This window comes from Equus przewalskii, chromosome 23 (assembly GCF_037783145.1).
Source record: "Equus przewalskii isolate Varuska chromosome 23, EquPr2, whole genome shotgun sequence".
Lineage (NCBI taxonomy): Eukaryota > Metazoa > Chordata > Mammalia > Perissodactyla > Equidae > Equus > Equus przewalskii.
In genome coordinates, this window is record NC_091853.1 from 3,767,062 (window position 1) to 3,793,797 (window position 26,736).

General features: G+C 45.9%; 1 protein-coding gene across 1 annotated transcript; it reads left to right on the forward strand.

The window, feature by feature from the left end:
- Positions 1 to 958: 958 nt before the first annotated feature.
- On the forward strand, positions 959 to 20,364 carry SFT2D2 (SFT2 domain containing 2). The gene is made up of 8 exons (XM_070591313.1): positions 959 to 1,116; positions 5,381 to 5,467; positions 5,717 to 5,802; positions 8,939 to 9,020; positions 10,432 to 10,467; positions 10,553 to 10,611; positions 12,414 to 12,443; positions 14,970 to 20,364. Exons 1-8 carry the CDS (start codon positions 1,054 to 1,056, stop codon positions 15,007 to 15,009), a joined length of 483 nt encoding a protein of 160 aa, XP_070447414.1. The 5' UTR covers positions 959 to 1,053; the 3' UTR covers positions 15,010 to 20,364.
- The last annotated feature ends 6,372 nt before the right edge of the window (positions 20,365 to 26,736 follow it).

The following is a 26,736-nucleotide window of genomic DNA, read 5'->3' on the forward strand; positions in this document are numbered from 1 at the left end:
GTTATTCAAGAGCTGAGGTATAACGAAAATTATAAAGCAAAGCACGTTTGAGCAACTGTAAAGATGAAATCATAAGCGTGTAATTATAACCACGTGACTGACTTGAATAGGGTCGTGTGCAAATCCCTTTGCTTGGTCGATTGATGATAATTTCTAACAGGCCCAAGTTCTTGGTAAGTTTTACATCCTCTCCATTCAGACACAGCATTCCTACTCTTTCATAGGTGTTCTCGTGTATGCGCCCGTGTGTGCGCGCGCGTGTGTGTAGGGAGGGCCGGGGAGGTCCTCTAGTGGGTGCTCCTGGTAACCTCTCCTTGCATTTGTTTTTCTGAGCTGACTGAATCTTGAGGTTAACTTTCCGGACATTCCCCGGGAAGCAGGGTGAGATCCGCGCGCACGCCCGCCTCTGGCCCTGTCCCGGGGGTTCCGCGGGCTCCTGGGATTCTCCGGTATAGAAGCGTTAGCCCTGGATCCGGCTTGAGGTCAGTAAACACAAAGACAAAACAACCTAATACACCTGTCCCCACTCCCTCGCATGAGTTCTACCTGCTCCTCAAGTTTTTGCCCAAATTATACCTCTCGATGCATTTCCACTTATGTTTTTCTCTTAACGTTTCCACAAAGCTTGTTATGTATTCAACTTATTCCAGCTGGCCTCAAGTGATTTTCAAAAAACTGTTTCCAGTGCAACTACCATCAGAACGTGGATTAAGCACAGCGTTTGTTTGCAAGTCTGCATCCGCCCTGCGGTAGGGAGGCTCTTTGTCTCCGAGGGCCTCGTCGGTACTCAGCGTTTGTTGACTGAAGCAGGGACGGCCCCGGGAGGGCGGCGCCGGCCGCAGGACCGACGTTGAGCAAGGCCCGCCGGACCTTAACCCCGGCTCTTCCTGCCGCTCCCGCCTCCCGCCGCCGAGCCCGCCCCTCGGCGCGGCGCCTGCGCGGGCGGCGGCCAGGTGGGCAGGTGCCGGGCGGGGCGGGGCGGGGCGGCGCGGCGGGCGCCCGGAAGAGGCGGCGGGGCGGCCAGCGCAACAGGCGGCGGCGCGGCGCGGCGGCATGGACAAGCTGAAGAAGGTGCTGAGCGGGCAGGACACCGAGGACCGCGGCGGCCTGTCCGAGGTGAGCGCGCCCCGCGCCCGGCCTCGGGGGTCCCCGGGCCCTGGCGATGGGCGGGGTCGCGGGGGCCGTCCTGGAGGCCCTGCCGCCGCGCCGCCCTCGGCCTCGGCCCGGCCTGCGGACCGCGGACCCCCGGCCCGGGAGGGGCCTGGCGGGGTGGCCCGGGGCTCGGCGGCGTGCCTGCCAGGGCTTAGGTTGTGGGCTGTGACCCTCCCACCCCACCTCGTGCCAGCTCCTCCTTGTCGCCTGTCTCCGCGACACCGTGAGCTCCTGGAGGGCGGGGACGCAGCTCGCGTCGCTGCCCAGTCGGTCTGCACGGCGGGCCCTCCGGAGACGGCACGTTTCACGGTTTTATTAGAAAGGTGTCGGTCGAGCTGAAACCTGGGCACTCTGTTCTAGAGCCGCGCGGAATGTGTGTCTCCAGTGCTGTGTGCTCTTAGCTTTTGCTTTTGTTTTCCTTATAGCATTCCTCTTTACTTTGTGGTGTGTCCCCCATCTGGAAAAGGAGGGTGTTGAGCAAGATGATATGGCTTCCTTCAACTCGAGACAAATTCCTCCCCTCGCTTTAGGCGGCGCCCCCCTCCCGGGGTTCTCAGCCTGCTTCTCTCCCCGGCTTCTGTGGTTGCTGACTTTATTCCGAGTTTTGTGTGATCCTGGAACCTTCACCCCCTCCGTGACATCCACAACTGTAAACTTGTTTTCTGAGTCTTCACCTTGAAGAAGTGATACTATAGGAATCCAGTGTCACAGGAATTGGGGTTTAACTGTTTTTTTTTTTTACATTTCAGAACAGCTCTGTGGGTTCTTTTTAATTTGTTGCCTTTATTAATTGGTCGAGGCTCAGGGGTAATTTCCTGAGTTCTTTGTCCTTGATTTCTGGATTCTATTAGGAACTCTCCAGTCAGACATCAGGTGGGGCCTAAGAAAGCGTGAGTAGCCACTGTCATGCTCGTCTCCAGCTTCACACCCTGCAGATTGTCAGCCAGCTTTTATGAGCAGCGGGGCTTGGGGGCATGGGGGACCACCCGACTCTTTCTCTTCCTGAGGCCTTTGCTGGGGATGGCCAGTGCTGACAGGAGCGTGATGCCCATATTATCTGTTTAGAAAATAATCGTGCAGCAGGAGACACCCTCCGGAGGGAATGGTGGAGTACAGATTGAAAACATAAACGCTGAGTTTGTTTTTACCTAAAATGATGAATGCCTGTGTTGGACACAATGAAGGGCTTTAAACTATTGTCAGCTCAGGCATGTATTAAATCGATTTTAAAAAGAGTAGGTGCTTCTCTCTTGTTCTAAAACCCTGCTGTCAGTTTCCTCTTTTTGAGTGTGCAATTGCTGTTTGCGTACATCATCGCGTGGACTTCCCGTGGCCGACCTCCCGGGAAACGCTTTGTAGCTGGCCGAATTCCTTTGCAGGGTTGTTTGTGGTAGGTGAGGGCCTCCTTTAAGATGTTGGGACTGACTTGATTGTCCCGCATTTCCCATGGTGTTGAGGCTGGCAAGGCTGGAGGAGTTTTGGTGAAATTTCTGTTTTGTGTGGTAAGTTGAAGTAGGTGGCCTCAAAGTCTCTTCAAATTCGATTACATAAGCTGTCAGAGGTAACCAGAAGTGAGTGATTTTAGACATTTTTACTCTTTTAATGCAGACAATAAAAGCATGACTAGTTCTGTTTCTCCTATCTCTGGAACTCTGTCATTATAAAAGTTGCTTGGCAGTGTCTGATCACAAGTAGCCCTGTGGTAGGTTGTCAACTTGATACCTCACCTTCCTAAAGCCACCTTCAGTCCTTAGTTTCAGTGGGCTTCTCTCTACAAGGCTGGGTTTTATGTTTTCTCTGAAAGAGTCCAGGGATGAGGAGGGTATGAACGGTGCTTGGTTTGAAAGCTCCGGTATTTGTGCAGTATTCCTTTCTCACCTGCTTCTGGTTCCCAACCCTGGAACCCGAACAATTCTTTGCTTTACTTCTTTTTGGCAAGAGCCCCTCTTCTCTCCATGTCCCGGAGTCAAAGGGACCTTTGTGCCTAACTGCCAATCGGACGGCCGGTGAGAGATCGCCTACAAATTCTATCCAGGGACCCTTTTAGCTACTCTGATTTCCACAAAGTGCACTAGCACACTTTCCAGCAACCGTGAGTTTAGAGAGACATTTTACACCCACTGAGCTTGTTTTCATAAGTGGCAACAAGAAGTGTTGAGCTTTCACTGCGTCCAGTCGGGAGATGTGGAACCACAGCTGCCTCCAGCCTGCCCCCAAGCGTGCGCGGGAGAGAGCTTGCAGCTGCCTGGAGTGGAAAAACCCCAACAGTGAAAAGTTACCTCCCCCGCCCCATTTTGGCAAATAGGGTGACATTTGGATGGAATTCAGCTTGAAAGACCTTTGGGACCAACGAGCTGCTTTCCTTTCTGAAGGTGGAAACCAGAACTGCTTCAGGTGATACTGATTTTTGCGAGGGCTGGAATCTCACAGTCCTGTTGAGACTATTCGGTGATCTAAATGTCAAGGCCACTTCAATTTTGGTACTTAACCTTATGGTTTAGCCTCTTTAAAAAAAAAGGTTGACTCTTTAACAGTATCCCTGTTGATGGCAACTAGTGCTCAGGCGCTGAGTCCCATCCAGTCCTGCCCCTACCCTTTTCTCCCTCCATGCAGCTTGGTTTTCTTTTTTACGCCTTGGCAGGGTAAGTTCTCTGGTTCTTGCATGAGCAGAAAGAGTGGTGCCTTTTGACTTTATTCTCTCCTTGGTGGGAGATTGGACAGGTTAGTGAGATGGGGTCTAACCCACTTGTCTGGGGTGCCGGTGCAGCCTGCTGTCAGAGCATCTCATGGCTCAATTTGGGAGGGGAGGTTTCCTTCTATGGAACCACTCCTAACACCCCACTCCTGCTGCGTGTTTCCATCCCTGAGCGTGCCTTTCCGTGCAGGGTTCTATGTTGCTACATGTTCTTGCAGGTGCTGTGTGTGTGTGTGTGTGTATATATGTGTGTATGGGTGTATGTGTGTATGTGTAGTGGGATTGCAGGGTCAGGAGCTCACTTTCAGTATGTGTGACTGTACGGGGTAAAAGGAGAACCCCTTTGGATAACCTGCCCTAAATACCTTTCTCCTGTGTGGAGATGAAGCCACTCTGGAGCAATGCCTGCCACACCCCGGGGAGCCTCTGGTCCTTTTTTTCAAGCATCCAGTTTGACAGGAAGTTTGGAGACAGAGTTGAAAACAGGTCCCTGAGCTGGGAGCAGTCAAGGCTGAGGGAGTGGCCGTTCTAGTGACCCTTGCAGCCTCTGCCACCACCTGCCTTCCTTCATTGGTCGGGTGGCTGTTTGCTCGACAGCTTTCACCACGTTGCCGGGTGGAGACTGTGCTGGCCTCACGAGGTGAGCCCCGTGTGAATATACACTGGGCCTGTCAGGCCAGGAGGCAAGGCCTTTGGTCTCACTGGCTGCCTGTGCCCAGCTTAGAGCAGCAGTGGCCACTTGCATCAGGTGGACAGACTGGAAAGGTCTCTAGCGCAGGCAGTTGGCTGTCATCTTTGACATGGGGAATAAAAACTCTGGCGAGCCACTTACAGGCTGCCCTGTTCGAGCCGTCTTCCTGGAAATCTTGGCCTCCCCTGAACTTGCTCTTGGCAGGGCTGAATCATGGTGGCAGAGAGTTGGGCTGAGTAGGGCAGTAATTAATTATCTAGGATCTGTCTCACACTTGGGTGACTAGGCTGATGCCAGCACCCTGCAGAACAGTATCTGCACCAGGAGCGAATAACTCAGATGAGAATCCTGATAAGGGTGAGGACCTCAGCCCTCCGAGGTCCTAGAAGTGCCAGCAGGAACAGCAACTGCTGAAGCTCGGCAGGTGGACGCAGCAGACGATGCCCAGTGGGCCCACCTGCCTGAGTGTTGTGCCCTGTCTTTTCCCTTCCCTGGGCCCCGGCATGCCTCTCCAGTGGCGGTCCTCATCCTGCTCGGGCTGCTCTGGGGTCTCCCTGTTTGTGAACTGGGTTGTGCTTGAGGCAGAGTTTCCACTTCTGGAGATGCCCAGCCAGAGGCTCGGTAATGTCTTATCAGCTGCCGGAGAGGAGATTCTCGGGTGGATAAGGACCTGGGTTCCATGACTCATGAGGGTTCTTGTAGCTGTGAGCGGGTAGGATTCCTGTTCCTGCCTTCCTCAGTACAGATTCACACACTGCCTCTATATTAAATTTTATGCTTCCTTTGTTTTTGGCGACTAAACATGCATATACATGTTTGTAATCAGTTTTTTAAAATTTCAGGTTGTCGAGACCTCTTCCTTAAGCTGGGATACCAGAATAAAAGGCTTCATTGCCTGTTTTGCTGTAGGAATTCTCTGCTCGCTCCTGGTAAGACTTCCCTCCCCTCCTCTGTCTTCCGCCTCCCTCCTGCCCTCTGTCTTTCTCCTTTCCTCCACCTGTCTTCTCTTTTGCTCTTCACTGAGCTGCATGGATAAGAAGAGAGAGAGGTGAGGGCGGTGGGAGGGAGCTGAGGGGGTGCAGGGCGGGGCAGGGGGCCAGGCTGTTCTGGGCACTCCTGGCGCGGGCTGCGGTGGGCGGGGTCCTTGCGTGACACCCCGTGCATGCTTCCTCTTCCAGGGTACTTTTCTGCTCTGGGTGCCGAGGAAGGGACTGTACCTCTTCGCGGTGTTTTACACCTTTGGCAACATCGCCTCCATCGGGAGGTAAGTGTTTTTTTATCTAACCGTAGCCAGTTATTAGATGGGAAAACGACTGTGGATTGTGCTTGAGACGAGGTGAGGGCGGATGCTTCAATAGTTTCAAAGACTTGGAGAGAAAAGAGGTAGTTAAAATACATCCCGTCCATATCCTATCACTTGAAAATGTTTTTATATCTCAGTTTATCTTTGAAATACACCTAAGAGAATGCACACACCGGTGAGATTTTACATACGAGGGAGCCGTAGTGCAGGGCTGGTGAATGGGTTCTTCGAGGCTTACGACACACCCCTCTCCAGTGCTCTAGTCTTACTGCTGCCAGAGACTGAGTCGATGATTTTGGGCCACCGGGCCAGTGGCTGCAGGTGAAACTTGGTATTATTTTGTGTAAGACCATCTCAGACCTGAGCGTCGGCTCATGAGGGCGGGGTGTCTGATGGAGAGGTTCCGGATGTGGGCAGCCCTTTCCACGCGCTGTGGGTGCAGAGACGTCCTGGTCGAGCTCATTTACTCTACTGCTTCAGCCGCATGTGTGTGCTGACAGCTCCAGTCCTGCCTCCAGCCAGGAGTGCTGGTCTGACCTCTGCCTGAGCGGCCTGCTGGGACCTGACCTCAGCCATCTTTTGTCCACCTTCCCTTGTATCTCAGGGAATGGCTCAGAGCCCTGGGTGTCCAGGCGCCCCCCCTAATTACTCACCAGGGCTTGGCGTCGACCTCTTACTGCTCCTTCCTCCTTGTCTCTGTAGCTCTTGTCCCTCTCTGATTGACTCACGTGCTCCATGAGTAAGCCCTGTTCACATCCTGTGCTGGGCTCTGAGCATTCAAAGACAAGTGTGGTGTGGTTCCTGCCTCGATGGCGCTCACTGGTCAGCCAGGCAGACAGACATATAAACTGCTAACATAATAGGATATGGAGAGAGAGGTGCTCGGGGAGGGGCAGCTGAGCCGATCTGATCCGACCTGGGGAGCTGGGGGGACTCCTAAGAAGGGGGCGTCTGAGCTGCCCTTGGCTCTGGCCTGTACCACTTCTCCTCTGAACTGCTGCAGGAGTCCTCTCCTGGGCTTCTCTGCCTCCTCCTTGTCCCTCTCCATGCCGTTTTCCACAGAGGTTTGGCACCACTCATGTTCAGCCCTGATCACCTCCCTTAGTGGCTCTCCGTTCCCTCTCTACGGGGGACGTCCAGACCCCTCAGCATGCATACAGGTGAGGCCCTTAAGGTCTGCCCCTACCCAGTGCACTCCCCAGCCAGGCTCAACTGCCTGCATTTCCCCAGACATCTGCGTGCCTTTGCTGAGGCTCTGTTCTCTGCGTGGAATGCTGCCCCATCTAAGACTCCCTGCCCCCCCAACCCCTGCATTTCATGGATACTTGGTCATTTCTCAAGGCTCAAAAGTCACTTCTATGAAACTTTTCCTGATTACCTTTTGCCTTCCAGAATCAGTGACCTCCTCCTTTATATGGGGCTCTCTAGATCCCATATATATTTATGTGACAGCACAGATCGCATTTTATTACACTTGTTACAAGTCTGTAAGCAACTTGACAAGGGCTGCACTCTGTCTTACTTGTCCCTAATTGTCCCCAAGCCTAAATTGTCTGTTTTTGGCTGGAAATGTTAACAAAATGATTGAGTATCTGACTCTGGCCACCTCCTTAAAGCTTAATTTACTAATGCTTGTGATAGTAAAACGATGGCCTGCAGAGATGTCTAATCTTGCCTCTAATGCCCTCTCAAATACTACCTTTAGTGGGGAGCTTTGGGCAGACAGTGTAGCTTATAATGTGGCGCTTAGACCGAGCATAAACATAGGGGTGCGTGGGTTAGTCCAAAGGAACGATTTAGCAGATCCTAATGGGGCCAACTCTTTGCAGCATTGCCTAGGGAAGTAATCAGGGGAGCAGGTTGTTCCAGGGTGCGTCTGGGAGTCTGTGGCCTTACCTGTAATCTGTTATATTTTTGTATATTCGCTGCATTCAGCTTTTAAGGCCTGCGTTGGCTGTTGCCTCTTGTTCAGTGTAGGCTACAGAGTGCCTCAGCTCTAACACTTGACCTGAGCCTACAGCCTTGGGTTCAAGTTGAAACTTAATGGCGCTTCAAAAAGAGAGGTAGCTTTATTAAAAAATTTTTTTTAATTGAATACTCAGTAGCTACTGCTGGTTGGCTTGAATTGTAACCACTGACTGTAACAAGCTACCCTGGGGTGATTCCACACGGGGTGTTTCTCTCAGGGGCTGGGAAATGTGCTGTAGAGCTGGCCCGCCCCTGCTGTGTCAGGTGTGCCGGTCTGCCTCATTCATGCACATGCTCCCTCACCGTCACCTCCCACGTGCCATTCATACAAAGGCACGCCAGGGATGTCTCTTGGAGCTTTGAGATCCGATACGCGTGGATTTGCATGCCGGCTCTTTAAGTTCCTAGCTGTGTGATCTTGGATAAGTAAATCTCACCTTTCTGAGCTTTGTTTTCTTTTCTCTGAAATAAATGTAATAATACTTACCTGACAGTTGTTGAGGGGGTGAAGTGAGGTCATGTATGTGATACCCGGCATTTAGAAAACGCTGAACAGATAATAGATGATATTATTATCATCGTTAGAATTATTCCCTGGAGATTATGAAAGAAAATGAAATGCTCGACTTTGTAACATAAACAACCTAAGCCTGTAAGCTGTGGTTTTTCTTCTTTAGATTACTGGCATCTTTGGTTTGTCTGTCTCTTTCCTGGGGTAGCTTGTTGAGGAGGAAGGTAGCACCTTGAAGAGATGGGGTCCTCCAACCTCCTGGTTGTGAATGTGGTTCCAGAGTCAGACCTACATGCATTTCCAGCCCAGCTCTGCCGTCTTCTAGTTGGGTGGCCTTGGATAAATAACAAGTCCTTCTGGGCTTTAGTTTCTGCATCCGTAAAATAGGTTTGGTTTACTCCTGTGATCAACCCCGCCCATCAGTGGTTGATGGATTAAGTGAGAATAAAACACAGAAGGCCTTAGCGCTGCGCCCAGCGCAGAGGGAGAGCTTTTCAGATGTTGTCTCTGTTTCTGCTATGTTGCTGCAGGTAATGTGGGGAGGCGGTGGGGAGGACCGTGCTGTGCCCGGGGTGGTTTTGTCCTGGTCTGAATGATGTGTGTCTCTCTGCCTCTCAGCACTGTCTTCCTCATGGGACCAATGAAACAGCTGAAGCGAATGTTTGAGCCAACGCGTTTGATTGCAACTATCATGGTGCTGGTAAGGTCCGCCTTATAGCTGGACTTCTAAAATGGAGTTTTTATTTCTGCCGTATGGAGTTTTTTTTTCCTCTTAAACCTAAAGACCTTTCCTTTCGTCTTGGCTTATTCCCTGAGCCTGTAACCACTGTGGCAGAAGGGAACATTCTTCAGTTAATAATTACCTGCCCTTAGTGTTTCAGCTGGTGTTAAAGCACTCCAGAGGGCGACACTTGTCAAATTAGCCCAACTAATTTCGTAGTAAGAGGGCTTGGACACCCTCCTTGTGGTGATGGGTGAAGGCACGCACACCGGCAGAGCTGAGAGGGAATGGCTTGGAAGCACGGGGGCGTTCTCGGAGTGGGTGTCCAGCCTCCCAGGGCAGGCTCTTGTTCCCTCATCATTGCCTGACTTTGGGATCATACTTGTTTTCCTGAAGTCTAGTCTCCTCGTGGCCCATCAGCCCTGCGCCCTGCTCTGACAACAGTGCCTTCGTTCTTGTCATATCTTCCTGTCTCGTTAACCCAGAATGCCTCTCCCTTCTTTGGGCCATTCTCATCCATGTAACCATCAGAATCATTCCAGACCACGTTCTCTGGCCTCCTATTATAATTATCAGTATTACAGTATTTGGAACTTGGTCAACATCCTTTTATTTTTAGTTTCATTTGTGTGCCTCTTATTCAAACAGGTAAGTCCTCTACGGCTGTGACCATGTTTGCTGTTTAGTGTCTTTTCAGAGCACTGAGCACAATGCTGGACACAAAATATTTAGGACGTGTTTATTGAGTGGTGACTGTTATAGAAGGATGGAGATGACAGGCGTGACGGACAGCTGGAATTCTAATTGTTCTTGGCCAGCACCAGATGTAGGTGGCCTGGCCAAGTCTCTCATAGAAAGAACTTTCTAAGAAAGGACTTAGGGAAAGTGTTAGGTGGGTGGAAACAAGTAACTGACTCGCTGACTATGAGATTGACCTCTTGTGTGAACCTTGTCCTCGCCTGCTCTCTCCATGCTGGAGACTAGTGTTTGGCGGAGTTAAAATGCAGAGGTGTGTGTTAAACCTCCTCTAGTATGTTTGAATGAAAAGGTGGATGGGTGAGGATGTGGACTGGAAATGTGATTTTGTTTGCTGGACAGAGATTTTGGGAAAATTTGAAAGTAGGAGAAGATTCTTCTCTTTTTAATCTACATGAGTCCTTATTGTCTAGGTTAATTTCATTGGGATTTTTGACTCTTCTGCCAAACGTGGGTGCTCACGTGGGTTAAATGCTTTGAAATGAAGGATACGTTTGGTTGCTGTGGCAATCACAGAATCTGATTACTGTGTAGCTCGATAAGTATTGTTCTAAGTTTGCCAAGAAGAAGTCTTTACAGTTTTTTTCCATGTTGTCATTGCATTCATTAAATAATGTTTCCTTTCTCTCCATAGTTGTTTTTTGCACTTACCCTGTGTTCTGCCTTTTGGGTAAGTGTGTGTTTTAATTTCCCTTAACCTTTGTGGTTTATGCCTCTTGTCTCTCAGCCATGTAACCGTGTTGTTTTTCTCTTAGTGGCATAACAAGGGACTTGCTCTCATCTTCTGCATTTTGCAGTCTTTGGCCCTGACGTGGTAAGTAGCCTTTTATACACTCCCCTCCCACGTGGATTGCTGACTCACGCAGCTGAAGGAGATAAAATCCAACACGGTGTGGGCAGGAGGAGTAGGAAAACATAGAGGCTTTTCAACTTAGGAATTCTCAATGGTGCCGGCAAGATCAGATGCGAGAGCAAAGCCTGTTGACTCGGCCCGCTGCCCGTAGAGGGCATGAGTGGTCTCCAGTGCTTTGGGAGGCTGGCTTTGTGCCTGCCGAAGCATTTTTGCTGGTCTCATGGTTGACTTTGAAATATTACAAATGTTATTAAACCACCCACATCCGGTAAGAGCAAGGACAATGAAGTATTATAGGGGCTAGTGAAAAGAGGCTTGTGAGTCAAATAGACATTAGAGAAAAAGGAAAGGGGTAAGAAAAATAATGAGCATTACATTTGGGATGGAATGAGTCATTTCACAGAAGGACAAAGAATGAATTGTCAGCAGGAGACGAGGAACAGTGACTGACGAAATGGAAACGGTGTAGCTGTGGGCTGTGGGATCAGCATGTGCACTGGAGGCCTGATGGTGGGACCAGGGGTCGTGACTCAAGGCCCTGCCTAGTGAGAGCAGCCCTGGAGGCGTTAGTATCCAGAACCATGGTGGGGCTGTAGGTTCAGGGCCCTTTCAAACCTGTCCAACCTCAAAGTGGGCGGCGGGGTGGCTCGTGTGGGACCTGTGGCTTCTGAGCCGTTTCTATGACACTCAAAGTTTATCAAGGGCTGGCGTCTGCCAGAGTAGTTTTAGGAGGGACGTGACTGATCCACTCTGGAGAAAAATGTTTGCTCTAATGCAAAAAAAGAGGACTGTGAACGTTTTAAAGCTTCCAGGGATCAATTAGACTCCTCTTTAGAAAAGGATCTTGAGCCTGCAAGCCTAACCCCAGCCATCCCTTTAGTAATTTGGACTTTGAATAAATGCCTTTTGGAATTTCCTGTGTTCACAAGTAGGTGAGCTTCTGGACGTGGTGAGTGTAAGATATGGAGAAGAACGGCGGCCTGATGTTAGTGTGACACACACGTTTTGGTAGTAGGTCCTGAAAGGGCCTGGTCTGATGGCTTATGTTTCTATTTTGGTTTTCCTCTGGGGGCAGAAATTAGTGCCCACATACACATGTCTTTCTTTGCTTGTAGACTGATTTGGAACCCAGTTTCAAAAGGTCAGCATTCGTACCGGCTCAGGCAGATGGCGACGGGCACGGGTCGAGCTGACTGAGAGCACCGGGAGATCTTTGGGCGTGGGTTCTTGGAGAACCGTGGGTTGCTTATATTTTCATCCATAGAATAGTTGGTAGTGTTTTTTTCTTTTTCTCTTCTCTTTTCTCTTCTCTTAAATTTAATAGGAACACAGCAGAAAGTTTATCCCAGTTGGGTAGAAGTTGTATTCTGCCAAGGATTTGTAAAATCCTTGATCTGGATTTTACTTGGTGTTCTTTTGGGAATACCTTCTCTGGGCCATCTGGCTGTCTGGAATCTGCCTATTTTCGGTGATCCTGCTGGCTCATTTGGTTAAAGCGGAATTCCAGTGCGGCCGAGCTGACAGGCTCGTCTCCACACAGGCCTTTTGCCCTCCTTCTTTGGCCATAGATGACACTCCCCTCCCTGGTTATCCACATGTGTGCACGTCTGTGTGTGCCGTGGGAGTGTGAACCCTCTGCACGGAGGGGGGTGGTCTGGATATGTCACTGTAGGTGCTTTGACAGCTCAGAAGCCCCTTCTGCTGTGTGATCTCCCCCTCCCTTCGCTTGACTTGACCTTTGTTCTGTTTGTCTTTCGTTGTAGGTATAGCCTTTCCTTCATACCGTTTGCAAGGTAAGACTAACTGTATTTAAGCCTGTAACTCCCGTCATTTGGGGGTGGTGATGTGTTTGCACAGGGGTGATGTGTTTGCACAGGGCCTTTTAGTGTAGAGTGCTTTCAGAGAGTTTAGTATCTTTACTAAAATCCTTTAAGACAAACAGGCGGACGTTATCTACCTGTTGCAGACATGAGTAAGCTAAGGGTCCCCGCCGCTGCCGCCCGTTATGCAACATGATGGGCATTGGCCGAGGTCCTCTGATTCCTGGTGCCGTGAGCATTCTGCTGTGATATGTAGTCAAATATGCACATTATTGCTCTTCTAACCTGTAGCTTTGAGGGAATGTTTTTAAAGGTGAGTATCACTGAGCCAGAGCTGGAGGGGTCTCAGTTTACTCTTGTTTTCTTGTGGTCCCCCATTGATGGGACACTTAAGATGAGCGTTCATAAAGGGGGAGTAAGAGGGCCGGGTCTCTGGAGGACCAGGGTTTCCTAATTAGCATGTGACCCTTCCCACGCACTTGACCCCTCTAGGCTCGGAGGACTCGCTGGTAACAAGAGGGGTGGGACTTGAGCACACCAGAGCCCCTCCCCACCCTGAGGTTCTGACATGTCCAGCGGCCTTACATCAGCACCTCAGCCATGGGCCTCTCACAGTTAGCCAGGTGATCTTTGCCTCTGACTGTTCCAGTGTAATCATTTAATTTCTATTCTTCTCTGTCATTACCTGATAACTAAAAAAGAAGCTTTTTAGCTGTGTTGAGGAAATGAAGACTTGTGCCTGAGCTGGGAAGGAGGAAGAGCAGGCTGTGTCTTCCGCACGCCGAGTCTGTTGCTCACGTGATTTGAACACGCTGGGCAGTGACTGATTACATGAGGAGCTGCCAGGCCCATCGACTTGGAGGCAGCTGATGGCCTTGCGGATGGTTTCTAGGAGGATGATAGTTGTGAGATACTCCGTGCCACCCCGGCCAGTTTCCGGAGATGGTGACTGTCTGAGAAGAGCGTGGGCAAGGATGCTCTTGGTCACTAGGTTTTTAGGTGAAATAAGCCGGAGCCTGTCATGCTAGAGCATCCAAGGAGATATTTGTCAACCTGCCAACAGTTTGAATATATCTTAGTGCCAGGACCAGCTGCATAATTTCCAGGCCCCAGTGCAAAATCTAAATGTGAGCTCCTTGTTAAAAGATGATTATGAATTTCAAGATGGCAACAGCAGAGCATTAAACCAGTGTGGACCCTTTGAAATATGGGGTTCAGTGCAACTGCGTATGTCTCCTACCTTTGAAGCTGGGCCTGCTTGGGGCCATCCTTCAGGGCTTCAGACTTGATCTGGACTGGCATTTATAGATCTTATGTACAGGGATGGGTAGAATGATAGAATGCTATTGGAAGAAGTGAGTTTCATGTGCTGAGTGGATGAAAATTTTTATAGTAGGGAAGGAATCACAAAGGTGGGCCCTACCCTTCTCTTTGTAGCTTCACCTAGAATAGCCCTTCCCACAGTGTTCCACAGAAATAGTGTTTATGTGGAGGAAAAGGGTTCTGTGATCAAATAAGTTTGGGAAACAGATTAAGCAAAATTAGGTAGCTTCCTTGATACCCAGATTTTCAGATCCTTTAATATGTTGTGTGTATTGTGAGCTGCCATGAGGGATCTTATTTGGCCGTGAAACCCTTTCTTGTGTAGAGCATCGCCTGGGACTACAGTACAGAGAAATGCTGTCCTGGAATTATCTTGGTATTCAAACGCAGTGCCCGCTCATGCACATGCTTTCACTCACCTCGCCCTCCCTGTGACTCACAGTGTCCTTGGGACAGTGCAGCTGAGAACACAGGAGGAATGGAGCTGGGGCAAGAGGCTCTCGGACACAGCCGGCTGTGGTGGTGGGGTGGAGGTGCTTGCTTGAATAGAAGAGTAATTTCTTGAGCATCCACTCTTCCCTTGCACTGTCTACACTGAATTCCAAGGGGTAAGAACCTGGGGTAGGGCTAAGATGGCAGGTTCATAAGTGCTTAGTACCTGTAGAGAGCTCCCCTGTGCTAGGGGGCTCTGGAGAGATGTCCCTTGACAGGTGTCTGCCGCCCACTTAGCACAGAGCAGGCCCTGGTGAGTGCTGACGTGATGCTTCTGTGACGCTGGTCGACGTGCAAGTGCACAGTCCTGTCTAGGTTCTTGTTTCTGATCGTCCCTATCTTCTCCCTGTCTTTTCGTCTGATTATCATGGTAGCTGTCATTTAGTAAGCCCCTCCTCTGTTCAGTGCACTCATTCCCGCAGCTGGTCTGTAGGGGAGGTGGCGACGTCCTCTTTTACAGATGAGAATTTGAAACTCAAACAGGACAAGCCACTTGCCCAGGATAATACTACTCATAGTTCTGGAAGCTGAGGTTTGATGCCAAGTGGATCTGACCCCACAGTCTGGGTGCTTTTGGCAGTGTGTTACTCTGGGTGCCCAGGAAATCTAAAGGAGGGTCTTTACCACTTACAGGAGCCTTTGGGTGATGATCTCCCATTTATCTTTGTGTTTTTTCCTTCCTAGGGATGCTGTGAAGAAGTGTTTTGCAGCGTGTCTTGCATAACATGCGGCCAGTTTTGCAAAGCTTTGGAAGGCACTATGGACGGAAGCTGGTGGATGGTTTTGTAAATATCTTTGAAACCTCTGTCTTACAGACGTGTGCCTTTTATCTTGCAGCAGTGTGTTGCTTGCAAGCTGAACATTTGAGGGTTGCTTCTGGAACGAATCAGCCACATGTTCCCCAATCTAAATGTGTGTAGCACAAAGTGAGAGGTGGGTTCTGTATCTCACGGAGTGGCCTGTTTCTCGTGCACCTCTTTCCTCTTTGGATGGCGTTCCTCTGAATTTCCCTAAATAAAAACATTGTTAAGCAGCAGCAGACAAGCCTTGGGCACCTGTGATCCCCAGGTGGCGACAGGAGCCTCATTGGAGCTTTCAGGGATGCAGCAGTAAGGGACAGAGTGTGGGGTCAGCAGGGGCTTTGCAGACTTGTCGCTCAACATGGAGACCATCACCCTGCCTCACAGTGTGGACGTGCTTCTGCTCTGGTGTCTGAACAAGTGCTTCTGCCCCCCGGCCTGTGGAGGGAAGTGGAAGAGGAGCCCTTTTTGGTGATCTGTGCTGTTTTCAGCCTGAGCCTGGGCGCTCTTGCTGTTCTGGTTCCACCCCCGACTGTGGAATGTATCTCCTAACATTCAGTGCACACTCTTTCTCTTGGGTTTTTCTTTCTTTTTCCCCCTCCCCCACTTGTCTTTACTCCTGACCTCCTGGTACTAGATTGAGAGGAACAAAGCAGTGACAGAAAACACTGCTGTTTCCTTTTGGACAAGAGCTGACAGGAGGTGAAAAATCTTACTCTTCTCTGCTGTATTTTTTCCCTTCATTATTTATAAGCGTTTGCTTTTAAACTGATTGTGTTTTCCGTCCTCCCCTGGAGTGGGGCCAGGGGAAGGCAGAGCCTGGCTGCGGGGCCAGCAGGAAGGAGGCCCGCCCGCCTGGTGACCTTTACACAGTCCTGGGTTTTACCCTTGAGCCTGTGCTGGAGACACTGTGGCTTGCAGGGTGGTCATACCCCCGCCTGAGGCCTAAACGCAGACAGAGCACTTTCGTGTCTGTGATCTTATCTGGCCCTTCCAAGGCCTTGTGATGAAGCAGGGCTGTTATCCCCTGTGCCGTCAAGGAAATCAAGGCTCAGAGAGGTCACCAGCTCTGCCCAAAGGCACAGTTGGTGGCCGAACTGAGCCCAGAGCTGGGGGGCCCGGCTTAGTCTCCTTCACCACCCTGTATTTCCTGTGTGGCTCTGGGGTGCCTCCTGCAACTGTTTTCTCTGTTCGTCAGCCAGGCCTGTGTCTTTTCGGGTCCCAGTCTCTATGTCACTGCCGTGTCTCCCCCCAGTCTCCCTTTGGGAAGCTTTCTCCTGGCTCTGTAGGATCTCCGTTGTTCCCTTCTGTTCCTTTTTAGCTTGTCCCTGCTGCCTGACTGTCATAAATGCCCTGTCTTGGCATTCCAGGACCTCCGGAGTCCCCCTACACATGAGATCTGGGTTTGCCTGTCTGCTCCTTACCCAGGGCCAGCTGATCTGCTTGGGCTCTTGTCTGGGGACCTCCAAACCAAAGGCTGGGTCTACCACCTGTCTCCTTGCCTGTGGCTAATTGCTGAATGCTTTCTCCTGCTGTAGCTGAGAGCTCAGACTGGCCAGCTTTTACCTCTGAGCTGGGGAGGCGTGAACAGGCGTGATGGGGCCAGAGTGCAGAGCCAGTCTGACCAGGCCCTTTGTAGGCTGTTGAGGGCGGTCTGTCTTATACTGAGGTCCTCCCCTGCCTTCAGCCAGGAAGGGAAATTGTATGCCACCCTCTGGCTTTTGTGGCTTCCTTCACATCCCAGGTGCCTCTAGGAGATAGCTCAGACCTCAGAAGGGCTCCAGGAAGGGGCCTGAAGGAGGTCCGGAGTGCTCATGATTCCGCTCTGTAGAGCCAGTGTGAGGCCAGCCTGGAGTAACACGCCAGCAAAGCTGATCCCTCTGTGCCCTTTTTAATGGCTGGACTTGACTTTGTGGGACACGCGGCTGAGGTGCCTTTTGAGATGTCACCAGAGCTGTGTGCATAGTGGTAGAGAATGTGGGCTTTGAAGTCAAACAGATCTGGGTGTGAGCTGTGGCTCAGTCACATACTAGTTCATGGGGAACAAGTTACTTAACTTCTGGTGCCCAGTTTGTGCATCTGTTTAAAGATAATGGGGACAACAGTTCCTGCTGGATCGTTGCAGGATGTCATTGAGCTGTTTCAGGTGCTTGGCTTGGGGCCTAGCACAGCTAAATGATATCTCAGTAAAAGGTAGGTGTTATTATTTAATCCCTGAAATAATTGATGACCTTTGAAGGTGACAGGGTGAACGTCTCTCTGACCATTAATATATGTAAAAAAATATTTATGTAGTACTGTGTGTCCAGCATATGTAGACATTGCCATGCGTTATCTCATTTAAAATAATCACAGTAACTTTGCTGGGCCACTGGTCTTGTCTCCATTATCATGGGGAAGAGCCTCAGAGGGTCGGGGGTCGCTGCCAGACCTCACCAGTAGAGGGCGTCGGTTCTTGCACAGAAGCTCCTGCTGTGCCCTCAGGCCTGTGGCGAGTTTGCTCAGATGGCTCCAGTCAGGACACTTGGGCAGCCTTATCCTTTCATTGCTTCCCTGCTTGTTTTTGTCTGCTGGACCGTGGGAGAAAGAGCTCCAGACAATCTGCTGAAAGCTGTCACCAAGCCACAGTGCCTGCTGGCTGAGACGAGGGTGGGGAATGGGGCTTTTAGACCCCGTGGCTGTACTGGTTTCTGCTCCTTGCCTCCCCTGCCCTCTGTCCTGCCCTGTTCACTGCTGGGTGAAGGGGAGAGCGTGGCAGTTTTGGAGGGAAGGGAACCATTGAGGCGACTCTTGCAGACGAGAAATGTGCTCCCCTCAGGTCACGCTTCCAGCTGGGCAGATCGTTGGCCCTGTGATCACTGTATTGGGAGCAGCACATGCCCGGCCCGTGCCCTGGCCCTCTCCGCTCCTCGCAGCCCCTCCGAGACTGCTTGTTTGATGTGGCTGTCCGTCCATTTGCTAGCTGGCTGCCTCCCTTCTGCTGTCGCACTCTCTCGGAGATTCCCCTTTGGCCAAATGTGCTCAGGGGGCCCTGGTTCTCCAGCTCCTCTGCGTGGCTGTGCCCCTGGCCACTGCTGCTCAGCCCAGGCTGGAGTTCCTTCTCTCCCTCTCGCAGACGGCTCTCTTGTCTCTGGGAAGGATGAAATCCTATCCCCAGTTTAGGATTTTCTCTGGGTTGATTACGTCAGTGCTTGGAGCCTCTTTGCATCACTTTTGTGTGGTGACTTTGTGGGTTATCTACCTGAGTGACACCTTTCCACCCTAATCAGTGTATGCTCAGGGAGCAAGAAATAAAATGAAACGCATCTAAATAAAATTACTTTTGGATACTTCCATTAGAAAAGATAGTTAAAAAGTGGGTCATACCTTAAAAAAAAAAGGGTATGGGGTTACTGGTTTGGCTGCTTCTGCTTTTGACAGCTCTGTGAGAGTGCAGTTATTGGAGCATGAGGGATGAGACTCCATGGGATGAATTGGGAAATGGAACTGCAGCCCTGTGACTGGATTTCCTTCTGTCCGGGGCAGCCCACCCCAGGCCTGCTTTCTCTTCTCTTTCCTCACACGACTTCTGACGAGGGGCGGCTGCAGGATTACAGATACCTTAAAATTCACCACCTATCCTTAAACCTCATTTTCAGCAAAAAAGAAAAAAAAAAAAAAGAAAGAAAAAATGAGTGTTTAAGGTTTATAAAGCCGTTTTGCTAGATTCTTGGCGTAGTTCTTTCGATTTTAAAATCCAGGATTTTCTTTTATAAGTTTTAAGATGTACAGTAGTTTCCTTGCAAATAGCATTTTTAAAAAAGCTAATACACCTTCAACTGAGGTTAAATACAGCTTGTGTCTGTGTAACTCATGATAAGACATTGACAAAAGAGTTTAGAAGTTTACATTTTTTGGAAATTCTTATTTAAAAACTTGGTTGAGTGGTTAAATTATGTGGCTTTATAGTACCTTATAATTCATAATTTTATGAAATTCTGAGATCTTGAGAATTTTTAGTCAGAGGAAAGTGCTCTACCGTTTATTTGATCCCAGTCCACTCAAGATAGGGTGGTTAGTTCCAGTTTTTGGCTATTTCCAGTTCTACCCCAAATGCATAGGTGACAGTCCCAAGTCCCTGGTACACTTCAGCTTTGCTCCTGGGAGCTCAGGTTCTGTTGCAGAAACTCACAGAGCACGGCGAGGACACTCACTGCAGAGGGGGTGAGTGGAGCCCAGGGAGGCTGACAGGAGCCGCAGAGCCTTTGTTCATATAAATTGACAGAATCAAATCACATCCTCCCTAGCAGGAGCTGATAAACTGATATGGGCTTAGAAGTGTACAAAATATTCCTATAGACATAAGCATTTTTTGAAACCCGGGAAGAGTGAGTTCACTAGACAGGAGAAACATGGCTATTTGAAATGAAAGGTCAGTCCATAGTGTTGTAGTAAACCATTAATACTGATGTATAAATTCACGGTAAAGCGGTGTCACTACAGTTAATAAACAGCACCAAATATATGTATATACACACATGTATATATATCATGGACAAGAATTTCCTGATCTAGATAGGCTGCCTAAACTTAACATCCTTGTGAGGCATCCTGTAAGACGAATTGGAGACTGGTATCTGGGCAGGACGTTGCTCTGTCTATTGGACTCCATTCTCCAGGAATGGATAATGAGCCTTACTCTAAATACAGATGGACCTTGTGTTTGTGTAAATGTCCTAAAGGAGAACCATAGTTTACATTCAGTCTCATGGTCTTTCTGCTATGAAGTGTTTATTTTGCCTTTTTCAGTATATTTGCTTGACTTAGCCTCTTTGAACAAGGAAAGGAAAAATAAAAAACCCTTTGAACTCTGATCTTTTGCTGCTTTTGTAGATTCTGATTGTGAAGTTGGGGGTGAGGAGGTTCAAAAGCCCATGGGGAATTTATCTGCCTTCAAAACATTGTGCCTGTTGTAATATGATGAGCTTTTAAAGTTTAAAGTTTTGTTAAAACATGTATCAATTTTGTAATTGTATAGATACTCAGCTAATTTTGAATGCTGCTGATTGCATAACTGAATTTTTTACATCCAAAAATATATTCTTGTGTGCTGCTTTTCCTCCCTTGAGACTCTATTTCATACAATAAAGATTGTTTTGTTTTTACTAACTCATTTCAAAGAGGAAAAATTTTGCTGGTAATTAAGTTGCTTTTCCCCCCAAAACATCACAAAACAATTCTCCCTTTTTTTGTCATTGTTTCCTTCTCCAATAAATGATAGCATTGCGAGCTTTACTAAATCCGGTGTGGTCTCTTACTCATGTTTGTTTTTCCAGGAGTCGCTAAGCCAAAAGAAGACTATGACTACAAGAAAAGACCGTGTCTTTAATTCGAATTCTTAATGTGTAGCACACATTGTAAGCACTTAAAGATATTTTTTGAGCTAAATTGCTGGATAACCCTCTCTTTCTGATGACTTGGGGGATAGCGTGGGTCTCAGAACAGTTTGAAGGTTTTGAAGGTATGACATCTCAAGTGTTTATTTTAGATTATTTCTGCACACCTACCTGGTTTAGTCGCTTTGCATAAACTAGGTTGTCAAATTCAATAGCATAAAGTTTGTAGTATTCCCTTATTCTTTTAATGTCTGTAGGATTTGTAGTTATGTCTGCTCTTTCATTACTGATACTATAATTTGTGTCTCCTGTCTTGATCAGTCTAGCTAGAGGTTTATCATTTTATTGATCCTTTCAAAGACAACCCAGTTGAAAAGATCTGAACAGACATTTAACAAAAGAAGATGCATGAATCCATTTAACAAAAGAAAATATGTGAATGGCCAACAAACATCTAATACATGCTGTATTATCATTATATGAAGTTTTAAAAAATGGAAAACTCAATTCTAGACTTTAAAGACGCATTCTCAGGTTATAGTGAAAAGCACAGAAGCTGCTTGCATACAGATTAGGATAGTGACGACTGTGGGAGGGATGGAGAGGTTAGTGATTGGGACGGGACGCGGGTGAGAGGGACTCTGGGTGCTGGTCATATCCTGTTTCTTGGTAAGTGGTTCTTGCAAGGTGTCCACTCTGATCAGTCACGCACTGTGTGTTTTGCGTATGTGCACTTTGGTGATGTGTTCTATTGTACAATAAAAGCCAGCTTTGGTTTCATTGCTTTTCACTATTGGTTGTCTGTTTTTTTATTTAATTGATTTATTTTCTTACCTTTATTAATTTCTTTCCTTATGCTTACTTTGGGTTTAAGTTACTCTTCTAGCTTTTTAAGCTTAAATAATTGATTTTAGATCTTTCTTCTTTTCTAGTATAACGCTATAATTTTCCCTCTAAGCACTGCTTTAGCTGCATCTCACAGGTTTGCTATGTTATTTTTGTTTTACTTCAGTTCAAAATATTTTATTTCCCTGTGATTTCTTCTTTGACCCATTGGTTACTTAGAAGTGTGTTTAATTTTAAAACATTTGGGGATTTCCCAGATATCTATTATTGATTTATAATTTAATTCCATTGTAGTCAGAGAACATACTCCAAATGATCTTAATCCTTTTAGATTTATTGGGACTTGTTTTATGGCCAAGCATATAGTCTGTCTGGGTGGATGTTCCACGTATATTTGAAAAGAATGTGTATTTGGTAGTTGCTGGGTAGAGTGTTCCATAAATATCAATTAGGTCATATTGGTTGATAGTGGTGTTCAAGTTCTAACCTTACTTTGTCTACTTCTATAAATTATTGAGAGAGATGTGTAATTATCATTTGGATTTAACTTGTTTTCATTCAGTCAGGTTTTTATAATTTATTTTAAATATTTTAAAAATAAAACACACATACAGAAACAAAATAAAATGTAAAACAAACAAAAATGTACAGCTCAATGAACTATTACAAAGTGGTTGTATAACCAACACCCAGGTCAAGAAATAGAACATTGCCGGCATCTCACAAGTTCTCTTCTGCCCCTTCCAGTTACTGCTTCCTGCATCCTTCACACGGATCACCACCCTCCTGATTTTATAGTGTCACTTCCTTGGTTTTCTTTAGAGTTTTTCTTTCAGTTTTATTGAGATTTAATTGAAATACACCACTGTATAAGTTTAAGGTGTACAGCATAAGGACTTTACTTACATATGTTGCAAAATGATTACCACAATAAGTTTAGTTAACATTTATTATAGAGATACAAAAGAAAAAAGAAAAAAAAACCCCATGTTTTCCCCTTGTCATGAGAACTTTTAAGATTTACTCTCTTGGCAACTTTCAAATATACCAAACAGCAGTGTTAACGATAGTCATCATGTTGTACATTACGTCTACAGTACATATTTGTTTTATAACTGGAAGTTCTACCTTTTGCCCACTTTCATCCAATTGACCCACTCCCACCTCTGGTGACCACAAATCTGATCTCTTTCTGTGAGTTTTCTTTTTCTTTTTTTAGATTCCACATATAAGTAAAATTATACAGTATTTGTCTTTCTCTGTCTGACATTTCTTTTAGCATAATGCCCTCAGGGTCCATCCATGTTGTTATAAATGGCAGGATTTCCTTTTTCTTTTTTTATGGCTGAATAACATTCCTGTGTGTGTGTGTGTGTGACATTCTCTGTATCTATTCATCTGTTGATGGACACTTAGGTTGTTTCCATGTCTTGGCTATTGAAAGTAATGCTGCAGAGACTATGGGGGTGCAGCTATCTCTTTGCCACAGTGATTTCATTTCCTTCAGATATATACCCAGAAGTGGAATTGCTGGATCATATGGTAGTTCTATTTTTAATTTTTTGAGGAACCTGCACATTGTTTTGCATGGTGGCTGCACCGATTTACACTCTCACTAACAGTGCACACGAGTTGCCTTTTCTTCAAATCCTCATCAGCATTTCTCTCTTGTCTTTTTGATTATAGCCATTCTAAAAGGTGTCAGGTGACATTTCATTGTGGTTTTCATTTGCATTTCCCTAATAATTATTGATGTTGAGCACCTTTTCACGTACCTGTTGGCTATGTGAATATCTTCTTTGGAAAAATGTCTATTCAGATCCTTTGCCCACTTTTTACTTGGATTATTATTTTTTTGGTATTGAGTTGTATGAGTTCTTTTTATGTTATAGATATTATCCCCTTGTCAGATGTACGATTTGCAAATATTTTCTCCCATTCTGTAGGTTGCCTTTTCATTTTGTTGTTCATTCCTTTGCTGTGCAGAAGCTTTTTAGTTTGGTGTAGTCCCACTTGTTTATTATTTTGTTGCTTGTGCTTTAGGTGTCATATCCAAAAAATCGTTGTCAAGATCCATGTCAAGGAGCTTTTCCCCTATGTTTTCTTTTAGAGTTTTATGGTTTCAGATCTTACATTTAAGTCTTTAATCCATTTCGAGTTAATTTTTGTGAGTGGTGTAAGATAGGGGTCTAGTTTCTTTTATATGTGGATATACAGCTTTCCCAGCAGCATTTACTGAAGAGACGGTCTTTTCTCCATTGGGTGTTCTTGGTTCCCTCATCAAATAGTAGTTGACTCTTCTTTAGAGTTTTATCATCTGTGTGTTTCTTTTCTTTGCGTTAGAAAAAAACTGTGGTAAAATGTACGTAACATAAAATTTACCATCTTAACCATTTTTAAGTGTACAACTCTGGTATTAAATGCATTCATAATGTTGTGCAGCCATCACCAACATCCATCTCCATAGCTCTTTTCATCTTGTAAAACTGTCACTCGATACCCATTAAACGGTAGCTCCCCATTTCCCTAACTCAGCCCCTGGCAACCACCATTCTACTTTCTGTCCCTGGTTTTGTCTACTCTAAGTATCTCATATAAGTGGAATCACACACGATTTGTCTTTTTTGTGACTGGCTTATTTCACTTAGCCTAATGTCCTCACGATTCATCCATGTTGTAGCATATGTCAGAATTTCCTTTTTAAGGCTGAATAATATTCCTTTATATGGATATACCATATTTTGCATATCCATTCATCAGTCAATGGACACTTGGGTGGCTTTCACCTTTTAGTTATTGTGAAGAATGCTGCTATGAACATGGGTGTATAAATATCTCTTGGAGAACTTTCTTTTAATTATTTTGGGTATATAACTAGAAGTGGAATTGCTGGATCATACAGTAATTCTGTATTTAATTTTTTGAGGAACTGTCATACTGTTTTCCACAGTGACTATACCATTTTACATTCCCACCAACAGTACACAAGGGTTTCAGTTTCTCCACATCCTCACCAATACTTCTTATTTTCTGGTTTTTTCTTTTTTTTTAGTAGCCATCCTAATGGATTGTGAGGTGGTATCTCATTGTAGTTTTGATTTGCATTTCTCTTGTGATCAGTAATTTTGAGCATCTTTTCATGTGCTTATTGGCTATTTGTATATCTTCATTGGAGAGATATCTATTCAAATTTTTTACTGTTTTTGAATTGAGATTTTTTGTTCTTGAGTTTGAGGAGCTCTCTGTATATTCTGGATATTAAGCTCTTATCAGATAGATGATTTGCAAATATTTTCTCCCATTCTATGAGGTGTCTTTTTCTTTCCTGAAGAATATTCACCCAGAGCTAACATCCGTAACAATCTTCCTCTATTTTTTAGTATGTGGGCCACCAGCACAGCATAGCCACTAACAGAGTGGTGTAGGTCCATGCCCAGGAGCTGAACCCAGACCACCAAAGTGGTGCGCACTGAACTTAACCAGTCGGCCACCAGGGCTGGCCCCATGAGTTGCCTTTTTACTCTGTTGATTGAATCTTTTGATGCACAAAAGTTTTTAATTTTCATGAAGTCCAATTTGTCTATTTTTCTTTTGTTGTCTATGCCTTTGGTGTCATAGCCAAGAAATCGTTGCTAAATCTAATATTGTTTAGCTTCTGCCCTCTGTTTTCTTCCAGGAGTTTTATAGTTTTAGGTCTTATATGTAGGTCTTTGATCCATTTTGAGTTATTTTTTGTATACGGTGTTAGGTAAGGATTGAATTTCATTCTTTTGCATTTGCTTATCCAGTTTTCTTAGAACCATTTGTTGAAAAGACTGTCCTTTTTCTATTGAATGGTCTTGGCACCTTTGTCAAAGATCATTTGACCAAAAATACATGTGAGGGTTTATCTCTGGACTCTCTATTGTATTCCATTTGTCTGTATGTCTGTTTTTATGATATTTCCACACTGTTCTGATTATTGTAACTTTGTAGTAAGTTTTGAAATCAGAGAGTGAGTCCTCCAGCTTTGTTCTTATTTTTCAAGATTCTTTTGGTTATTTGGGATTGTTGAGATTCCGTTTGAATTTTAGGATGAGTTTTTCTATTTTTGCAAAAAATGTCACTGGGATTTTGATAGGGATTGGATCTGTAAATTGCTTTGGATAGTATTGACATATTAACAATATTAAGTCTTCTAATCCATGTACATGGGCTATGTTTCCATTTGTTTATGTGTTCTTTAATTTCAGCAGTGTTTTGTAGTTTTCATTGTATTAGTCTTTCACCTCCTTTGTTAAGTTAATTCCTAAATATTTTATTCTTTTTGATGCTATTATAAATGGAATTGCTTTGGTAATTTCCTTTTCAGGTTGTTCATTGTTAGCGCATAGAAATGCAACTGATTTTTGTGTGTTGACGTTGTATCCTGTTACTTTCTTGAGTTCGTTTATTAGTTCTAACAGTTCTTTTGTGTGAAATCTTTAGGGTTTTCTACATATAAGATAATATCATCTGCAAACAGAGACAACTTTACTCTTCCTTCCCAATTTGAATCCTTTTATTTCTTTTTCTTGCCTCATTGCTCTGGACACTACTTATAGTGCCTTCTTGAATAGAAGTGGCAAAAGTGGACATCCTTTCTTGTTCTTGATCCTTAAATGAAATGCTTTCAGTTTTCCACCATTGCATATGATGTTAGCTGTGGGTTTTTCATATACAGCTTTTTTTATGCTAAGCTAGTTTCCTTCCATTCCTTGTTTGTTAGTGTTTTTTTTTTTTTAATCATGAAATGGTGTTTAATTTTGTCAAATGCTTTTTTGCATCAATCCAGATGATCATGTATTTTTTTTCTTCGTTCTGTTAGTATGTTGTATTACATTGATTGATTTTCATATGTTTAACCATCCTTGCATTCCAAGAATAATCCCACTTGGTTATGATCTATAATTCTTTCAATATGCTGCTGAATTCACATTTTTTGTTAGTAATTTGTTGAGGATTTTTGCATCAGTGTTCATAAGGGATACTGGTCTGTAGTCCTCTTGTAGTGTCTTTGTCTGGCTTCATAGAATGAGTTAGGAAGTCTTCCCTCTTCCTCAGTTTTTTTGAAAAGTTTGTGAAGAATTAATTCTTTAAATGTTTGGTAGAATTCACCAGTGAAGCCATCGGGTCCAGGGCTTTTCTTCATTGGGATATTTTTGATTACTGATTCAAACTCCTTCCTAGTTATAGGTCTGTTCAGATTTTCTATTTCTTCATGGGTTAGTCTTCGTAGGTTTTGTGTTTCTAGAAATTTATCTACTTCATCTAGATTATCCAATTTTTGAGCATATAATTGTTCATAGTACTCTCCTATAATCTTTTATTTCTGTAGGATTGGTAGTAATGTCTCCCCTTTCATTTCTGATTTTAGTGATTTGAATCTTCTCTCCTTTTTTCTTAGTTCAC